The sequence below is a fragment of the Tachypleus tridentatus genome, chromosome 9 (assembly GCF_004210375.1).
Source record: "Tachypleus tridentatus isolate NWPU-2018 chromosome 9, ASM421037v1, whole genome shotgun sequence".
Taxonomy (NCBI): Eukaryota; Metazoa; Arthropoda; class Merostomata; order Xiphosura; family Limulidae; genus Tachypleus; species Tachypleus tridentatus.
In genome coordinates this window covers 99,080,597-99,102,927 of record NC_134833.1, presented here as the reverse complement: position 1 = coordinate 99,102,927, position 22,331 = coordinate 99,080,597, and the positions used below count along the sequence as shown (strand labels likewise).

General features: G+C 31.2%; 1 protein-coding gene across 9 annotated transcripts in view; it reads left to right on the top strand.

The window, feature by feature from the left end:
* LOC143225856 (transmembrane channel-like protein 7) overlaps positions 1-22,331 on the top strand; it is a 75,095-nt gene that overhangs the window by 30,533 nt on the left and 22,231 nt on the right. For 5 of the 9 annotated variants that reach the window (XM_076455997.1, XM_076455996.1, XM_076455993.1 and 2 more), the window contains exons 4-9: positions 2,629-2,698; positions 12,382-12,463; positions 13,653-14,110; positions 18,358-18,509; positions 19,407-19,554; positions 20,519-20,680. In XM_076455997.1, coding sequence (XP_076312112.1) covers positions 2,629-2,698; positions 12,382-12,463; positions 13,653-14,110; positions 18,358-18,509; positions 19,407-19,554; positions 20,519-20,680 — 1,072 coding nt within the window. Of the gene's footprint in view, positions 1-549; positions 1,696-2,628; positions 2,699-12,381; positions 12,464-13,652; positions 14,111-18,357; positions 18,510-19,406; positions 19,555-20,518; positions 20,681-22,331 lie in introns of those variants that run through there. The other 4 variants (XR_013014110.1, XM_076455992.1, XM_076455991.1 and 1 more) reach the window with 4 other exon arrangements.

Here is a 22,331-nt window from a genome sequence, read left to right as displayed (position 1 = left end):
AAAACAGTTTCATGTAAGCATACATTTTACATATATATATATATTATCAGGCAACTAAGAAAAAATTTATTTAAAATGAAAATTCAATGAAGAATGTTTTTTCTTAATGAAAATTGCTTCTCCCACATAAAGCTTCATGATATGTAGGATTTTGATACTGTATTTTAATTTTTGTTCATGTTAAAAACTTCAGACAATAAAACTGGATTATCTGATGTAATCAAATTGAGATACTGATGTGACTACATATTTTTGACAGTACCATGTTTTTAAAATCTGTGCAAACAGAATTACTGGGCTTATTTAGACCTTTCAATGTTTCATGCACATCTATAGTTCTTTGTATTATGTTATTTAATTGAAAAATTAAGGTTGTAGAAAGTAGTTACAAATTTCAGATTTCTTGTGAACATTAAACATTTACTGCTTTTGTTATCCTATAATTTATAAGCTGTTACAAAGTTTAGCTGTAACTACGACAAATACATTATTGCCATAGCAACTATCTTCCAAATATACTTGAACTTTGGATTACACAATCGCATGCAGTCTTTATCATTAAACCAGTGAGTTAGACAGTATTTTTTTTAGCTCTCTTGCTCTGTTTTAACAAAAGAACATATTACTAAATTGGAAGATTTCTTCAAAACAAAACAAAATGGCTCATAGAAATTTTCAAAACTTTGATAACCATGCATATGAATGTGATGAGTATAAAAACATTCATCCATTTGATCATAGTAATTCAAGATATTGTGTTGAAAGGTTTTCCAGAAGACCAAACATAGATTTTTCTGTTAACTCAAGAAGACCACTTGAATCAAGTTATGAAAGACCATCTGATATTAGACACGGATTAAGAAACTCTGAATTTCCGGTAAATATGGAAAATCCTTCTGCAAGGGATTGTAACATAAATGGAGATCCTGAAATTCTGATTCAGCCACAGAATTTATATGAGCTAGGACCTTCTAGAAATGTATATAATGACTCACATTGGAAGGGCCAACCTATAGGATATTCAGGAGCATGGAAAAAATGGAATTACTTTGCTGGTCAAAGTCCTCAATTATCTGATATCAAACAATCTGACCAAGGAAGTGCAGATTTAAAAAGATTTAGCCGTTATCATGGATATCAAGAACAACTGGACTTCCCGTATTCCACTAACCAAAGGAATCGTCCTGAGATTGATCAAGATATTTTGGATCGACCATCCACAAGTCAAAATACGAGTCTTCAACAACGTAGAAGTAATTCAAAAATGTCAAATTATTATTCAGCTTATGATCTTGTAGTTAATGATGATGCAGTTACTAGAAGTCAAAGTAGCTATACAGACAGACCAAGATTGTTAGATACTTTTCAGTCATCTGACTCAGCAGATAATGTTCTAACTGTAAGAAGACCTCATACAGCCTCAGAACCTGCAATTTATAGTCTCAAACATAGGCAGTCAGCAAAGCACACAATGAAAAAAGCTAGGCAGATTGCAAGAGAACTTGGACTCTATTGCAAAACAGAAGAGGTCAGTAATGTAGACAACAATTCCAGTGAAATGAAACCAGAATCCCAATTTGTCACCACAGGCCATCAAGATGGTGAAGGAACTAAAAGAAAATGCTGGGCAAGAATGTGTCAGAGCACAACATACCATGCTCACTACACTAATGCTTCGAAAGAACTGGAAAACAGGTTAAATTATAATATGGGATTATGTGTGGTTGTTTTTTTATTATAATGAAAGGTCAAAGTGTCTTGTTCCAACAATTTTTTTAATAAGAGTAAGACTGAGACAGCATAGAAAAAAGTTGTCTTAGAAATGGTGTATTTTAATGATTGATCATTTTAGTTTTAAAAGGAAGTTAGACAAAGATCAAGTGTGTAAGTCCCCACTAGATATTCTAATAAAAATGTTATAAAACGTAATAAGTATGATACTTGCACTTTATGTAATGATTCTTTATAGAATTTTTGAAATTTTTGCAAATGTGAATTAAATTTCTTTATATGTAGGTGTAGTGTTAACCAGTTGTTCTGCTTTGCTTCATTAGTTGTGGTGTTTTGTTTTTTGTGAAAACCGTAAGCCTTTTACTTACTGTATTGTTTGCAAATTGATGGTTATTTGTTTTGTTTAACACATTTATATCCAAATTGTTAGGTTAGCTTCACAACTAAATACAATAGTCTTAATACACATATTTTATCAATAAAATATTTTTGAAGTTTAATATGAGGGTCAATACATTAAAATGTTAATAATTTAGGAAAAAAAAATTATGACAGGCTTAGTCGTAAACTAAATATTTAAAGATTTTGTGTAATTTAGGTGACATTTTATAAAATTAAATATGATCTCAGGAATGTGTCTATATGTACTTGTTTATATTTGAAATTGAAAAGAAAAAATTTGGAAAGTAAATTTCAAAGAAAGGAAAATCTGTAAATTAACCTTAACAAAGATATGTTGAAATTGGCATACTGACAAGTCTTCTTTCAATTATTTTTTCATTTTTACCATATAAAACTGACTTTAATAACATGTTTTCTTAAACTTTTAAATCAAAGCGTTTAGGTTGTAACATTGTATTTTACTACAGGAGCTTAGTTTTTTTCTTTACCTTCTAGAAACAAAATTAAACAAGCTCAAGTCAGTCCAGCAGCAGGTTTTGCTGCCTGGGAACTAAGGCAGCAGAAAGTATGTGTGAACTTTCTAATCTGTTGAAATTAAAGTGTAGACAAATAATATTTACTGTTAACATCTGATTTTAGTTCTGCTATAGATTTATTTAAAGTTTTCTGTATTATGGTATTTTGTAGTTAAATAAGGTGACTAAACCTTTCTAGAAAGTCACTGAAAACAAAGCATGTATAGATAGTTGTTAGGAGTCACACTTTATAAATCTGTAAAAGTTCAACTAAATATAACAGATAAATATTACCTTTTTGAGTATAAACTATGTAAACAACAGTTGTATGATAAAGGTGGTATATTAACTTCTTAATAATCATGTTAAAGGCACAGTCACAAGCCTGAGAAATAAAATATTTATTATAGACATTATAAAAATATCCTAAAGTGCAATACCAACATTTTTCACATATTTTGTGATAAGAATTAAGTGTAGCTGCAAAAGAATTGGAAGGACTACTCAAAATATGTTTGTTTTATGGGCTTGTAACTTTAAAATATGGTTCTGAACACATAAGTACTAATTATAGAAATGAACATGTTAGGTGAAATAATACACTTATTATTGTATGACTGTTAGGCTGTCATCGTATGTTGTAATGGTAATATATATATGGTTATTTCATTATTGTTCATTCTTATCTCTGTTAATTACAGTATTAACATTACTATAATAACATGATATTGCATTCTATCAAAATGCTAAATTTATTTTACTTTAAGACTATTATAACTGAAATTAAAGTTCATGGGTCTATGCTGTGCAAAGGATCCACCACTAAGTGGTTTTTACTTGTATATAAAAACATCAGTGAAGCTTAGGAATGTATCTAGTATTGCTCATCAAGTCCTAAAAGAATGTGTAGTTGGTGTTAATCAATTTTTGTGAAGTTGAAAATGCATAGCATATGAGAATTCTAGAAAGTTTGACATTTTACATTGTAGGGTTCATTCTATTTCTACATTTATTTTGGTTATTTTGATATATATTTAATATTGTATTCCGCTTTTGCATGTATTCTATTTTCAGCAACATTATTCACCTTCACAGAACAGTGAATTAACACTTTATGGAACTGCCAAATCTTTTTGAGTATGTGCCAAGCCTTTGCATGAATATTTCTCCCCTACACATAATAACGTGTACTGTGGTGCCATTTTGTGATGCAATCAACATTAAACTCCATGTGTAATACTAATCTAGAGAGTACTGGTAGCTCATTCTTTTTTTAGCAGTACAATGTTCAGTTACATTCGTTTTTCATAAAGAATTACACAGTTTTGAATTTATTAATTTTTACTTTTTATTAGAATTTGAAGCATTATCTTTAACTTCATTTTCTTGGTTTTGAAAGAGGAGGATACAACATTTTAAAGTAATTTCAGTTATAGCTTCTGATATAAATTATTATCTTTACTTATGATACTTTGGCTCTTTTTCATAACAAAACTGTAATAGCTTGGAGCACATTCTTCCAGAGTCTATAATATGACTTCTTCAAGAGGTATCTTCTGTGCTCTTGTTGAGCTAGTAGGAGCCCTAAGTAGCATAGACATATCAGACCTACAGGAAAAAAAATTAAAGTAATAGTAATATTAAAACTTTCCATGATATTTTGCTTTGCGTTTCTTTGACCAGCTCTTCACACAACCTCCATTTGCTTCTGTATGGCAATGATCAGGTAACACCTACTTTTATCCTTCACATTTCTGAAAACTCAGACATGTGTTATTTATTTTATTCAAGTTATTTGTCATGATTATCAGTAGTTGCATTATTTCAGATTTATATTTTATTTTGTGCTGACTCTCAGTTGCCACATCCTTCCCAAACTTAAGACATTTTCTCTGTGTTTTGTGGTTAGAATTGTTATTTTCTAGTGCTCTTATCTTTGAATCTCTTCTCCCCCCACCCGTGCTTGGGAATTTTCTGCTCCAAATTTAATGCTTTTACCCTTTTTATTTGAGACTTTTCATTGCAACTCCAAAAGCTTTACTGGGGAAGTTCTTCATGCTGTCCCATTTACATTTTTATCTGTTGCCTATTTTGCTTATCAACTTTTTTCTCTAGGAGTTGTTTCATCAGGATGCCTTATTTTCTTAAGTTAGGCTCCCTCATTTTTATCTTGAGGAATTCCATTGGCATTTTTCCTTCATGCAATAGTTTTTGGTGGTTTTTTTTGTCCTATGGCCCCTTCTTGGTGTTCAGTGTCCTGAGAATTATTTAAGAAAAACTAGTGTAAAAGCCACATGGTGAACCTGGGTAGCCAAACCTATGTCACACAAGGTAAATAAAAATGGTGGAAGCAGATGAACAAGAAGATAGATATAAAGTGTCATTCACAATGTATGTGTTTGAATTTGGACTGGGAGATTATAATGTGTCTAATATTGGCATGTCAGCTGAAGAGGACTGGCAGTTGTCTGATTTTTTTTTTGGTATAGAATTATTTCAATAGTTATATGCTACAATGTTATAAAAGAGTGGTGTACACTGCTAAGGTCATGAAAATGGGACAAAATAGCCATCAGTATAGTCATGTGGGCAATAATACAGTAAATCTATTAGCAAATTTAAGTCAGTATATGTTTTTCAAGTGAAATATTTATATCTAGATGTAGATCTAATATCAGATGATGGACTTCGGATACTGTATTCTGTGCATGCTTTGATTTGTATGCATACAGCTAAATATACATGAGAACTGGAAGGCAAACACAGCTGGGATCACATTTCTCTACACAGTGTTGTAGCTCTAGCATTTTTTATGTTGCATATTGACATCTCCAATGAAAGTTCACAAAAAAGTGTTATAAACATGAAAAATAGATAAATAAAGCAGGCAATTGTTTGTCCATACCCTTTTTTTGCTAAATAATACCTGAAGGTGAAATTTCATAAACATTTTACATTTTAAGAGATCTACTAGTGTATTTGTAAAACCTGAATGTTTACTGACAATTCTATATTGCACTTAAAACATTAGATAAAGCTTGAGCTTACCCTGTGTGCCTCTCATTATCAAACAGATGATCAGACATGATTATCATTGCTAATATCAGTCAGTAAGTAGGATTGTAATGTGTCCTTTGCATAAGCTTAGCTTTTGCTCACTGCACTTGATGGGTTTCCCTTGAACTTTGAATATACACTGGCCACTGTATCTTTCTTTAGCACCAGCATTTTGCAAGTCCCATATCAAATTTTAGTTTATTTTTGAAGTCTGATTCCAAAAAGTGCTCACTTCATACATGACAGCTTTTGGTCAAACTCTATTTGTCACAAGATGTTTGGTATGAAATTTGATTATGTAATGTACTGTTTTCTGTCTGACCTAGGTGGTAACTTATTCTGAGATGTCTCCCTTTCCTTGACAATATTCCCACATCCATAAACAACACATGCAAAAAACATACTTGTTTACTTGGGAATAACTATATTCACAACATCTGTCAAATGAAATATGCCCAGATGAAAATAAAATGAATTGTTTGTACATAAATAAACCAACAGTTTTACATGCACCACAGAGAGGAATCTGACTGTGACTGGCTTTGTTTACCTTGAGTAACATCACTTGCCTCTGACTAAATTTTTTTTACCAAATGATCACAAAGGCTGGCTGTTGTACAAACTTTGAGAGCTCGCATGATCATGGCAGAAGCAACTTAGTGAAAATTGATTTGTCCATAATTTTTAACATATATTACTATTGCACTATAAATATAAATACAAAAGTACTATGTTTTAAACTGCCTAATGTCCTTAATTCACAGCACCTCTCATCATATTTTTCTCATTTTTCCTTTATGGCTAATGTAATCATAGTTTCTGATCCTTCAGTTCTTGAGTCTTTATCTATTCCATCTTGAAGCCCTTGTTACATTATCCTCAGGCATCCATCTCTCACCTTAGTTTTCCACACCTTCATCTTCACATGTGGTTTTTGTCTGGTCCCTTGTTAGATAGGCAGATTTTTCTTGCAGGTTATCTGATTTCCTTCTTATTCTTGTTGCTTATCCTACCATACAGTTTTTCACCACAACCAGATGGTTTATGGATGTTAATCCATTTGCCATTTCTTCTGACTCTTCCTTATTTTATATTTTACTTGTCTTTTCAAAGCCCACCTATCCATTTTTATGATCACCAGTTAGAAAGCATTCTAGTCAACAACCTTTTGTCTTTGGTCTTGCCATTCTGTTTTTCTTTCTCTAGTTATTATGGACCTCTTCTAATTAGTTGTCCATCTCATCCAATCTCACTTTAGAAATGGAAACTATGTTTAATGGTCTTCATTCAAACCTTTGGTTGTTGTTCTCTGTACCATCTTTCTCTTAAACCTTTCACAGCAGACTAGTGCAATTTACCGAAATAGAATCACAAATTTTACTTGTAAAACAATACATATGGTAACTCTAAGATTTAATATATCCTCTCAAAAACTGGTAAGATTTTATTAAAAATCATAAATATCTTGTACGTGAATGACATTATTATAATTGTTTTTACTAAATATACTTAATTCTCTATTCCAGTTACTTGCATTCAAAATGTTAAGAAATCAAGTGCAAAGTGATTTTCATTTTATGTATAAGAATACTTTTCTTTGTCTTATAGTTTTCATATTTCATTTACATAATCTCTAGAACCTGTTAGAGATATCTAAAGATTTTAAGGTAAATGTATGTATTTCATTCTTTATCGTATCACTAACTCTAGTTGTTATCACCAACAAACTATGAAATGAAATAATTAAAATTAGGAAATAAAAAATACATATCTTTTAGTTTTTAGAACATCTTCAAAGGATTTCTTTTTTTAAATTCATAATTTGAGGCCTATTCTTTTTTACATATAATAATTATTAATGTTTTATTTTCCTGACTTGTCCTTTATCACTTATTATACATCTCAACCCAAGTGAACAGTGCTTAGGGCATTTTACAGTTTCTTTTGGAGACATACTCAACAATTCAGCAAAATTTTCATTCAGAGTGTAATATTGTAAGCCTTGAGAAGAGATACAAAGTATGATATATATTTGAAAAATGTGCAAACCTTTTATTTATGCCTTTTAAAACAAATAATCTGTAATTTCCTAAAATGTAATAGTAAGGCCTAAATTTAAACTATTTCTCTAACTATAGCATATTAAGGAAACAACTGTAAGTGATATAGTTGATCAAGCAGCCAATAATACTACAGTCAGTTACATATAATCCATGACGACAACTGTGTACCAATTTCAGAACAACCATTGTTAGGTTATAGTGTAAAATGAGCTCTTTCTAGTTATTATACACACATTTATGTAACATTTACTTCTAGGCTATAAAGCTCAAATAAGTCTGTTGAAGGTTGGCATAGAACCTGTTGGAGGCTGAAAAAATGTATTGCTTGTTTCAACTGTATACATTCAGAGAACTTTTAATTGAACAAGACAAAAGGTTGTGTAAGCATTTTATTGTCTAGATGCACCTTTACTCAACTACCACTGTAGTACTGAAGATTCAAAGAGCCAAAATAGAAAACTTTCACAGCTTGTTGATCAAGTGATAATACACAGGAAGTTTTAAATAGTTTTTGAAGGTCTATTTTAAAATAAAGGACTTAAAATTGAATAAAATAAAACTCCAAATCATAAGATACATTATAATAGTAATTTCATTCACATACATTAATAGTAAATGTATTTACTCAAATTGAATATAACACAGTGACGTGCAGAAAAGCATTTAACCATATCGTTATGGGTATCTAGGGGTCAGAGAGCATGCCATCATGTTTGAAGACTTGCATTTAAAATTTTATGGAACTACTATTTTATGAATGTATTTCAATAAACTTTGTATCAAATTGTAGATTTTAATTCAAAATTTGATATTATACATCAGTTAATTTCTTACATTGAAAGTAAATATTAAAATAAGCTAAATATTGATGTTTATGTGTCAGATTATATTTTGTGACACACTACAATGTCCATAGTTTTGTATGAATTATAGACCCAATTTCTGATATTGGCAAGCTACAATATAAAATAATTCATTACCATTCTTACACATATTCTTTACTACAGAGACAGGTTGATTTTATTCTCAGACTCTCCTTCCTTCTCAAGTCTGGATCAAGCTTGGTGTGTGATCAAGTATTTTCTTCAAACACTTGAACTTTATAGCCTAGAAGTAAATATTGCATACATATGTGTGTAATGACAAGAAAGAGCTCATTTTACACTATAAACTAACAATGGTTATTTTGAAATTGGCACACAGTTGTCATCATGGATTATACAGTCATGTGAAAAAGTTAGGACACCCACTGAAAGCCTGTGTATTTTTGTAACATTTTTGAATATGTAGATATTTAATCTCAATTTTAACAATACTGAGAGATTATAGGAATATAATTAAACAATTAAAACTGAAGAAAAGACTTTTCAAGATCTTCTGTAAATGTAATTCTACAAAAATGCATATTCTAACTGAGGAAAAAGTTAGGACACCCCCACACTTATTCCCACTTAAAATGGCTCAACACATACACAGGTGTATCACACCAGGTGTACGTGATTAGAAGATCGTTACTCAGCATTTTGAATGAGGTTTGGCCTATTTAAACCTCAGACATTTAGTTTTGTGTGCTCCTGACTGTTGAAGTAAGAATGAGCACCATGGTGAGAGCAAAAGAGCTGTCTGAGGCCTTCAGAAAGAAATTTGTAGCAGCTTATGAGTCTGGTAAAGGATTTAAAAAGATCCCAAAGGATTCTGAAATCAGCCATTCCACTGTCCGGAAAATAGTCAACAAGTGGAGGGCTTTCAAAACAACTGCCAACATGCCCAGGTCTGGTCATCCATGCAAGTTCACCCCAAGAGCATACCGCAAGATGCTAAAAGAGGTCTTCAAACACCCTAACATGTCATCACGGGACCTACAGCAGGCTCTGGCTACTGTTGATGTGAAAGTGCATGCCTCTACAATCAGAAAGAGACTGCAAAAGTTTAACTTGCATGTGAGGTGTGCAAGGAGGAAACCTTTGCTCTCTAAGAGAAACATCAAGACCAGACTGAAGTTTGCCAGAGAGAATGTAGACAAAGACCAGGACTTCTGGAATAATGTTCTTTGGACAGATGAGTCAAAATTTGAATTATTTGTACACCAGAACAGAGGACATGTTTGGCATAAACCAAATACAGCATTCCAGGAAAAGAACCTCGTATTAACTGTGAAGCATGGAGGTGGAAGTGTCATGGTTTGGGGCTGCTTTGCTGCAGCAGGACCTGGACAGCTCACAATCATAGAATCCACCATGCATTCTACTGTGTATCAGAGGGTGCTTGAGGAACACGTAAGTCCATCTGTAAGAAAATTAAAGCTGAAGTGGAACTAGACCCTGCAACACGACAATGACCCAAAACATACCAGTAAATCCACCAAGGACTGGCTGACAACTAAGAAATGGAGAGTCCTGGAATGGCCGAGTCAAAACCCAGATCTTAATCTCATTGAGATGCTGTGGGGTGACTTGAAACGGGCTGTACATGCAAGAAACCCCTCAAATATCTCCCAGTGAAAGAATTCTGCATTGAGGAGTGGGGCAAACTTTCTTCAGATCGATGTCAGAGACTGGTAGATGGCTACAAGAAGCGTCTCACTGCAGTTATTTCAGCCAAAGGGGGAAACACTAGCTATTAGGGGGTAGGGTGTCCTAACTTTTTCCTCAGTTAAAATATGCATTTTTGTAGAATTACATTTACAGAAGATCTTGAAAAGTCTTTTCTTCTGTTTTAATTGTTTAGTTATATTTCTATAATCTCTTAGTATTGTTAAAATTGAGATTAAATATCTATATGTCCAAAAATGTTACAAAAATACATAAGCTTTCATAGGGTGTCCTAACTTTTTCATATGACTGTATGTAACTGACTATTATTTTTGCTGCTCGATCAACTTTTGCACCTACAGTTGTTTCTTACCTGTGGCCAGTTATTTTCTTCAACCACCCTTCTTTCCATTTATTCTCTGTATGATCATTCAGGCTTTGATTATCTCATTTGTCATGATTGATCAGTTAGCTGTTATTTCTTTTGAACTACTGCTTTTTGAGTCAGTTAATTTCTTTTTGCTATGAAATTCCTTTTCTTGTGACTTATCCCTTTTTACCCTCACTTAGTGAATTTCTCTGGCTTATTTATTCCTCTGTGGGAGGTAACTCCTTTAACATTTAGCATTTCACCTTCCATGAAGTTCATTGTCCTACAACTTGTCTTGTCATCAATGTCGCCTCAAAGAGAGATTTTAGGTAAAATGTGGAAGACCCCCAGTAAGTGTACCACATTATTTATACCACATTTTGGTTTCTCCTCTCCTCCAGTGGCCATTCTACAGTCTTTCTAGAGCTGAATTGTTAATTGTTTCATTTTCTCTCTGCTTCAATAAAAATTACACATATATTGGAGACAACAGAACCAGGTATATAGACAGTGTTGCCTTACGGAGAATAGTTCTCTCTCCAAAAAGCTACACCGAGTAGAGAAAAACAGAAAGTGTTAAATTCATCTTTCTGTGCATTGTATTTACTGTTGAGATGAATTTTTTCCAAAAAATTTCTTTGTCAGTTTATACATTTTACATTTAAAATCATACTGCTACTTCTAAACAAACAAGCAAAAATTGACATTGGAAGTAGTTCTCTGTGGTTACACTTGGTTAGGTATGCTGTCCCAGTTTATTGTGACTCAGTATACAGTCTCTAAATGTTGGACTTAATGCTGGTGAAAGATTATTCATGTTTAGTTCACCACCTCTCTGTTCTTCATACATGAATTATTTATTCCCACCTTTTTGTATAGAGGGAGAATACTTGCCTCCAAAATACTAAGGGAGGTTGAAAGGAAGAATTTTTTTTAAGGTTGGTGTAATCCCATTAGTATTGAGACCAAGTAGACATGCCTCTAAATAAGAAGTAGGGCAGGAATGTTAATCTCAAAGTATAGGACAAGCTACTCTCTAAACTAAGAATTGCAACATTCCATTGATTGTGATCAGCTAAATTGGTCTTGCATTCTTTTGATCTGCATGTCTGGGTGATTCATTCCTGTACCTGCTTATTACTGGTAAGTATATTGTGTAACCGTTTCTGACATAATGTATGCATTTACTTATTAACTTTATCCATAGTATATGTAAATGGTGTGCTCACTTCCTAAGATACACAGACTGGTTAAGAAGTCACCATATTCCACCAACTTTTGTGACACTAACACCATTTAGGAAGTTCTTTTGACAGTACTTTTTGGGTGATAAGAATTCCCTACATGAGATGAATGTGATATCCTGCCAAATGTGCTCATATTTGTATTTGAGAGTACACTCCATGAGTCTAGTTGTTCAGAGTCTGTATTGTTAGAAAGAAGCTAATTTTTTTAAATTTCTTTCTCTACATGGGTTTGTTTTTCATTTTCTCTTTGTGAAATTAATATTTTCATTACCTGAAATGTGTATGAGTTGGAGACTTGTTCAAAGGCTTGGTACCTATGCAAAAGGTTCTGTATAAATATGTACATCTATCTGGAATACAATTTCAAGAAAGGAAAACTTTGATTTTTATGTTATTATTAAGTGACTTTTTTCCTGCTTTGGAGGACTAGTGGAAAACTACTGTTGAATGTTTTGTAATTTTCAGGCAAAGAAAAAACTAGGGGAGACATGGAAGGAATTAATTTCTAGCTTGAATATTTGGTCACATCCACTGAAAAGAATTGAAGGTACAAAATGTGAATATGAGTAGAAAAAAGGTTTATATTTACACAACTAACATTTTTTAAATCAAAAGCACAGTGTTAATCTATTAAATTGAAGTTGGTGTAAGTAAATAGCTTATAAAGTTTGATAACTAAAGGTGTGTTGAAATATACATATAGATGTATGTGTGGGGTTAAAAATATATACATGACATGGTTTATTAATGTGTGTTCACACACACACATACATACTTAATATAGGTAAATCAAAATAAAATTAAATCAAAATTAAAGTAGGAAAAAGATGGAAAGACAAAAGTGATGCAGTAGGCACCTTAGTTCATGGCTTTAGTTTTTCATTTTTGTGCATTTATCTTTGTTTTGTGTTTATGCTTTATAAATAATTCTGTATAGGATTACATATTTCAGCTAGAAAGAAGTCTTGTTCTGTCCATTGTTTCTTTACAAATTATGTTTTCAAGTGACAGAGTTTTGCTTTTTGGTAAACAGTTTTTGTTTTAGTTTAATTACAAAATCAAAACAGATTTGTTAGGTTATATAAAAAACAATGAATTATTTAAGCTTTTATTATTGATTGTATTATTATGCAGAATTTGGAAAATGCACTATTTAAAGGGTATGTTTAACAAATAACATTATTAATTTTAGAACACAATTATTATGTTTTGTTTATAAGTGTCAGAAAGGTGTGTTTGTTTCAGGTACAAAATATTTGAACTTGTAGAGTTATTTTAGTTATTCTATGCTTATTACTGAAATGTTAGTATGCAGGGGCTATGATGAAAGGAAATGAGCACTGTGTGTACCAATTTTATATTGTGATAGAATTCATGGAAATTTAAGGCACTGAAACTTTAAATGATTAGTATGAATTGTTAAAATGCAAATAAAATAAACAAGTTTATTAGTGTGAAAACATATGAATATAACTTTGTTAATTATTGAATATAAACCTTCTAGGGAATATGTTTCAGTCTCTTATTTTAAATGTACAGTCCATGTGAGTTATTACATATTTATCCACTTGGGATGTACAGGTCAGAGAGTGGTTATCTTCATAAGTATAAATAAATCACCACTGTTGGTTTGTTTACTTTCAGCCTTTGAATATCTTATAACCCATTGTTGTAATCCAATAAAAATGAAATTAATGATCTATTTTTTTTTAAATTTTCATTATTATATGTTTCAGGTTATCATGGGACTGGAGTTGTTTCATACTTTTTGTTTCTCCGCTGGCTGCTGTTCTTGAACCTTGGAATCTTTTTTCATGTTTTTCTCTTCATTCTTCTCCCATATATATTTTTCAAACCCTTGGAAACCTCAGAGTTAGAAATAGAAAACAAAACCCTTACTACTAGTAACTATTTTCCCAAGCCAGCAGCACTTAGAACTTATTCTTCTAGTGACTTCCTCTCAGATCTTCCAGATGAATTTTTTTCTATCTTCCAAGACATTGGTGGCAAAGCTTTTGACAAAGCATCACAAATGACCAGTCTTTTGCCTTCAGCTTTCAAATCTGATAAAGCTTTCTTTACAGAAGAACGACTAAAATTCAGTCCATTTTGTTCAAAAAATTACACAATTATGGTTAACAATTTCAAAAGTAAAGAGGTTGATCTAGTGCTTCAGGACTTCATGCAAGGAACAGTAAGTGATATTATTGTCTTGGCATTTTAAATAATCAAAATCATATAACACTGCTGTCTGTAGTTTTTTGTGGATGAAATTGTAAGTGACATTAGCCATATGCAGTTTTTATTAATGGAATTTTTCTAGGGAATATGGTAGAAATAATTTTTAATACAATACATAACATCTTATCTCATATTTTCTACATTTCAGTGCTGCTTTCTTTATGCAAACTTTTTCTCTTACCACTAGCCTTGAGGCTCCCATGCAATCTTACACATTTCCATATGATATTAATGCCTTGTTGCATGCCTGCTTACTTGCAATAACCTTCAATCAGTAGGAGTGCAACAGTGCTTCTTAGCATAACTGGATCCCTGTATACTGATTTCTCAATCATTACTTCTCAATTTGGCACTCGTGTGTGAAGACTCAGAATGTGTCTTCTTTTTTCACCACACTTAGATCTTTCAATATCTCCATTTGGTTGACACAGACTTCTTTCCTCCTATAATTCCCATCTATAAGGACACAGATTTTATGCATTTTTTCCTGCCACTTAAATCTGAAAATAATTTTTCCAGGCAGATATAGATCTTTCTCAATATTCTGCATCCTTCTGTACTTTTTCAGGTATATTACCTTTTTTTTTCATTCACTTCTATTTCTTATTATTCTCTACTTTCCCTTCTTCATTTGGCTCTTCCTTCAGAATATTCTTTTTTCTGATTTTCAAGTTCTTGCTGAAAACATTTTTTGTTTCAACTTCATTGTGATATTGGTGTGCCCCATCCTTCTTGACAGTTTGCACATATATATGCCTTGGCGTACAAACTCTGGAGTCTCTTCTTCAGGCTTGGGGTTCTGATCCATTATCATCTGTTAGTCTTTCTGAAGCTCGGTTTTCTTTCCTTTGCCTTACCCTCACTAGCTGTTATGTTATCTATTTTCCATTCACCTGTTTTTGGAAACAATCCACAGCTCACCAGAGAGGTTTTTGATGAAAATTGTTACCTTTCTTTTTTTTCTTTGGCATATTCTTCCTTGACCTTGACTCTGGAAATATATTTCTGATAGATATCTCTTCTCACTCTTCCTGTCTATTATTGTGTTTATTACTTTCTTGCTCAGTCTCAAAGTGATGATTGAACAATCAATACAGAGGGAGCAAACATTTGCATGAAACATGAGGTTAGGTGGGAGCCTCAAAACTGCTGATGAGAAATGAAGTTTACATATGCAGGGAAGCACTAAATTTGGAAAGCTGAATATGAGTAAAGTTGAGCACCAGTTGGAAAGTGTTAACCTTAGTGAAGTGGTAAATCAGAAAATTTCTTTGGATTGCTATGTTGATACTGACTACATTCATTTCTTATTGCTAGACCTTTTTTGTGCCAGTATGAAAGTGATAATAATCTTAATAAACTCTTAATCTGGAATTGTTCTTTAGGTCTTGAAAGATATTGCTTGTTACATTGATCTTACATATGATAAGTGACACTAATTTCATTAACTATTTTTTATTCATCATTAGTAATGACTGACTCCAAGTTTTTAGCCTATAACCAAAAAAAATATATATATTTCATAAATATCAAACAGAAAAATTAAATGTGAATGTGACAGGTTTTCTATTAACCTAAGTAAACAACAACTGACTTAAGAATTTACAGAAAGGTTCTTTAAACAAACATTAAAAGAAACATGTTGGTTTACATAATCTTACTCACCAACAGAAAGTAATTTTTCTCAGTGTATCTTTCTGGTCAAGATAGGTTTGAAGAATTTTTAAAACAATGAAGTTCTGAAAAATTAAAAATTGTAATAACGTATATTATTTTCCCAAAATTCATCAGGTCAGAGAGCTTAAAATGGCACAAATCTGTCAAATTTATATGAATAACACACTTAGATTTATCTTTCTTGGAACTTTCAACTTCCTCAGTTGAATGTTACAAATCCCGTATGATTAGAAAGGCCATATCCAAAGAGCCTGGATTACATATTGACCTTTAAATTCAGAAGTGTCTTACTTGTATCTTGATTTGTCAAACTTTTCAGTGCAATAAGTATGGTTCACATTAACACAATTTCGTTGTTGTCACGTGACAACTGGCTTTGATTTCATCTTTAGTTTTATTAGTTGAAAAGTATTTCATACAAACAACACTTAACCAGCAAGTAATTTCTTAAAAAAAGTATTACACTAAATAAAGTTTCTGTTGGTATTCTTGATTTATTTTGGTATAAAATACGCATGCGAAGTTTGTTCAAAATCATATGCTTGTTACTTTGTAAACATGCACTGAGATGTTTCTGCATATTCAGCTAAGTTTATTTTCATTATGACATCACATTTACTTTACTTTGGAACAATATAGCTTTGGTTCATTTCATAGACCTTTTAATTTTTTTAACACGGGTTTTATTCATTGTTTTTGTGAGTTTTGTTGTTTCAACTTGTAAAACTGTGTCATACACTGAACATTAATAACGGTTTCATATTCTGCACACTGTTAAAAATATCGTTACTTTGCTTTATTGATTTCTTTATATGTAGTTTTATTAAATAAAATTATGTAAGTGTACTTTTATTAAATAAAGTTATGTGTACATGAATTTGTTTCTCTGACTTCATAAAATGTTTTCAAGTAAACCAAGATTTATTTTTCTAACACACAATTCCTGCATGAAAGTATGGCTTAAATGGCATGTGTGATAGTGATAGAATGAAGAAAATTCAATAGAATGGCATGGAAACTACTACAAATGTTTTGCAGGTTGTAGCTAGTATTTATTATTGTTATTGTTAGGTTAGGCAACTTGATACATTTAGCAATCAGCTCATTATTATATTATTACACACATACTGCATTGTTGTTATTGTTTAGCTCAGGATTTTTCAACAGTTGTTGGAAGTAAATATTATAATGATAAATGAACAGGAGCATGCACTTCACTTGTTTTCAAAATAATATATGTATATTCAGAATTAGTTTAACATATGTAGAACATATTATTTGCATTATAATGATCACAGAGATATTATAAATACCATACAGTTCTCTACTTCTAGTCAAAAGTTCTCTTGGGCATATTCAGTTACTTTGGAATTTCAGGTGACAAGCCAAACTACCTTTCCCTGTTTTTATTACACTAGTATTCTGTGTATAAGTCACTTACAAAGTTGGCAAAAGTTACATTCTTATCTCTTTTTCTACTGTTATTCTTACTTTAATGTTAAATGTTAGACCCATGTTAATTGTTAGGCCTATTACTTCTACAGTTAATTTTATGCTGAACTTTTCCTTGGCAGTGGCTTTACTCTCTTCTTCTGTTGTCTTTATCTGTCTACTGTTTCCTACTCATCTCATGCTATTTATATGTTTAATAATAAATCATCTGCTCACTATATTCTCAACTTCAATGAGTTACATACACAACTTCCAATAATCATCTACTTTTAAATCTCTTATAATAAGAAAAAAGTCTAATCAGTCATAAAATACTCATTCATAAAATAAACATTCATAATATCTGCATTAAACAGTCTTTTATATCATGACATATACTGTCATATATGAAGAAATACAACCTTTGTGAAAGTTACATGCCAATACATTATAGCTCCATTGAAACAAAGCACCTAGCCACACACTCAAGTAAGACATTAGCTACTCTGCAAGACACAAATAGAAAATAATACTATTCCTTTTGTAAACATTTTCATAGACTTCTTTCTCTTTCAGTTGCTGAAATGAGCACTATGAAATTGTTTAAACATAACTGATGGGCTTTGGAAAGCATATAAGGAAGAGAAACATGGCATTGGTCTCAGTGTATTGCACAGAGGCTTCTTACATTGAAAATTGTACTGCAGAAATAGTCCATAAATAGTAACAGAAGTGTCCATAAGGCCAAAGGCCCGATTCTTCTTATTGTTCCCGTAGATCATTAACATATCTGTAGCCAGTATATGGTGGGAAGTAATAATTACAAGGCTACAAAAATGGACCTATAAATAATGTAGCAAAAGATTGTGTGACGAATAAGTATGTTTATTATGTAATGTACCAGAGAGCAGTTATATTTTCATCATGTTGTGAATGTGCCTGTTCTTTTCTTTTTATAGACACATAAAAACTCTTTGAAGTTTATTTTCTGCTGTTTTTACTTTTCTTTCAGTTGGTCACTATTAACACTTTTTTGGTTATAAAAATTAGTTACAGTTAAAATAGTTCATTATATATACTTTCATTTTTTAGGGTTGGATGGAGCTGACATTGTTATTCTATGGTTACTATAACCATTCTAAGTTAAACCTGTTTGGAACTGCTTCAGTCTACAACTTCCCACTGGCCTATCTTCTAACAACTTTGGCCTATTTTTTAGTTTCTCTGGTATTGATGGTTGGTTAGTAAGTATTCCAGTACTGGTCTTTTTCTTAAGTTTTTTTTATTAGTAGTTATAATGAACACCATTGACAATTCACAGAATGAATATATATGTATAAAATTTAAAAGGGGGGGTTGAACATTTTTTATGATTTAATATAGAGTGACAAAATTGCAGGCAACGTACATTTTCCTTAAATTGGATATATCGTTTACTTATGAATAGTCCAATGATTCTAGGTACTGCATAGACATGAATCAAGGAATATTGTGTTTCATTTTTACAGTATGACATATTAGTGTTTGATACCTTTCTAACCTTCAGCCAACTCATTCACTAAAATATTAGTGTTACTTTTATTGTGTGTAATATCCTGACAGAAGTACAGATTACTAGAAAAGTTATGGTACTTGTAAATAATGTAAAATGTAGACCATACACCTAGAAGAATGGTACTGTTACATTGTGTGTCTGATATCCAAATAGAAGATTACTAGAGGAGTTGTGGTACATAAAGATATCAATAAAAAATGTGGACTGTAGACCTAGAAAGAAACAGTAGTGCTACTGTAGCTTGTATTTACAGTAGGTAAAATATGACAAATCTAGTCTTTATTTTATAGGTTGATAGGAGCAGACTCTGCTGGGAGGAATTAACTTAAGATATATTTTAACTTCAGACAGAAAACCAAGTAAAAGAACAGTATTACTATATAAACTGAAACTATCTTCAGAAAACAAACCTAATCAAGCAGTAGTAGTATACTTTTTGGAAACCATCTGATCTAACAGCTGGTAATGCTAGAGAAAAGTACTTCATTCTACCTATTAAATAAAAGAAAAATTGTACTCTATAATTATAACTATGTATGTGTATGTATATATATATATATATATTGAATTAATAAATTGTTAATAGCACAACAGAAGGTGTAAAAGAAACATTAATGACTTCAGAAAGTCAGCTTCACAAGTACTGTAACATGGTTTTTGCTGGCTGGGACTTCTGCATTGAGGATAAGAAGACAGCTAGGTTAAAACACAACAGCATTACTCGAGAGCTGAAGGTAAGACTACCTAATGCATTACTTTGAAAGTACTTTTGAACAGAGGTAAAAGAAAAAGTACATCAAATAATATAGATATAGTAAATTTTTCTCATGATCTAAAACATTAACTAACTTCATTATAAACTGGTTTACAAAATTTTAAAAATACCTCTTTGTTAATAAACAAGTGACTGTTTTGTGATTATGGAGGCCTATCAATTAATTATAAAACTGGAAGAGGTTTAAAATTAATGCAACCATGTAGGAGGGTGCATCACTTTGTATGTATAAAATGTTTCAAATAATAAGACTTTAATTTACAGATGTGGTAAAAAGGACACAATGACATTCTTCAAATCCTACTTAGTTTGAAAATTGTATATATCATATTATTATTTGTGTTTCGTTTTGTTTTTCAATTTCAGGTATTGATGACACTAGACTGAAGAATTACAAGACATGATTTTCTAGAAGTGTCATATCTCTTCCCCTCACCAGCAGGTGTCTGAAATCTACTTTAAACAATAATAAATTTCAAAAGAAAGCTTTCATTACAAGAAAAAAAACACGCAATTACAACAGAAAGACAATATTGTGTTCTTTAACCGTGATTTATTTTAGAAAGTTTAATATGTATAGGTGAGATATTTATTTTCTATGAACATATAGAGAAGAAAAATAATTGCATGAATTCTGTGGTTATGATTCCAATAATGTCGAAGTAATACTTTATTGAGTTCACTTCACTAGTTACACTTTAGATATTTATTTTCTGAGAATGTAGAATAAAAAATGTGGGGTTGTTTTCAGTTAATATATATAACTTTTGTTAGGGATGTCTTGTATTTGATATTGAGTTTAATTGAAAATATTTAACAAGAACTTGTAGTGATAACTTTTTAATGATTTCTGTTCAAATGTATTTATCTTTAATGCTATTCAGACTACAGATTATGTTGCTGATGTTTTGTGTATTTTGTAGGGGCACCTTGCTGAAGATCAACGAAATGCTGAACTTTCCCAGTGGACACGCAAAAAGAAAGCAAAGGTGTATATAGTTAGAACAATTGTTAATTTAACTGTACTGGGCCTTTTAATTGGATGTGGATATGCACTTTTAGTTGTGTCCAATCTGTCCTTGAAGGTGAGTTGACAATGTGAAGTATGTTTTATCAGTACAAGGAAATGTTCTATATTTGTGTATGGAAAAAAACCCTTTCTACTGATTGTATTTAACAATAGTACACAAGATTATCTATAGAGTTTGGTAAATTTTTTATATTCTGTGGTTATTCCAACAAATGAGATACTATCTGAACTTTATATTTTTAGTTTATCATTTTATGTACTAAACTTAGATTTCTATTAGTTTTCCTTGATCTGTAAACTGGAATGACAGGTTAGAATTACATGGTAAGGTGTGAGCTTCACTTAGATTGATATGTAATATAAGACAACTCGTGTTTATGTGCTAGACTAACTCTTGGTTGGAGGTTTATTTAGATTCCCTTTATTTTTTGTCCCTCCTCACAGTGGAAATACTTAACCAAATTGCATGAACCTTAGTACAAACGTTTGTTTTAAAATAGTGTTTATTTTCTATTTTTAAAAAGTTTATAATTTGAGTTAGTACTTCTACAGTTATTATGTTGTGAAATTTTTTGTAAGACACTTTAAAAAACATTAAAGATATATATCTTTGTGTCTTAGAATTTCCATTTTTATGTATCTGGTTAGTTGTAACTTCGTTCATATCCATTAAAGTGTTTTTGAATATTTGATACTTTGCCAATAGAAGCAGTTGCTATTTCTAGCTATGAATCATACAACACATGGCAAAACTGATAACAATTTATTACTGATCAACAACTTGACCTTTTCAAATGGTGTTACAATTACTTTTGTCAAACATTATCATATTTTTGCTAACATTATTTTTGGCCAATATCAGTTCATATCTAGTTTGTTTCCAATGAATAAATAATAAACTGCTTTATTTCTGTATATGTTTTGAATACAATAAATTTAACAGTATGTTTAATAAAAAGTCTGATCTTACTTATACTCACAAAATGTAACTGATACATTACTGTAGAAGAATATTTCACTAGCAGATATAATTCAACATAAAATCATTACTAGTAATAATATGAATGTAAAAATAAACAAAATTTTCAGATTTGTAATTTGTTCTTAACTGAATGTTGTAAACTTTGCATTAGAATATTTAAACACCCATCCACAAGGAGTACTTAATGTGTTGCCTGACTACAGATTTATATGTTTGGTATATTTCTGTTGTATGTGAAGTCTGTTAATTGGTGTAATGTTTTTTTGCATGAGATTTATTTCTTTGGAATGTAGTCTGTAGTCACATAGTTTAATAGTTCATGGATAATCTCTTAAGTCATCTTAGTCCAACTGTATGTTTAGCTGTTTTATATTTCAGTGCATAGTCTCAGTCAAAGTGTTTGTGTCTGTTTTAAGTGAGGCAAGTTATATATACATTGTGTATTGTCAGATTAAATAAGATATTTCTGCTGTATTGAAATGAGTTATTCTCAATCTGCATGTTTTCTAAGCTATTTCTTCCACGTATTGTTTTATATGTACAGAGTTATTTTTAGTGTTAGAATGTTTTAGCTAACTTACATATTGATATTAATTATACCTTGTTGTTATTCTAATTTCCTAAGAATTATTTCTATTCTGTCTGTTGATGTGAGTTATGGATTCCTGTTTTATGTGTTTAATCTATCAGTTAAGATTACACTGGGGAACACTCATTTTGTTGC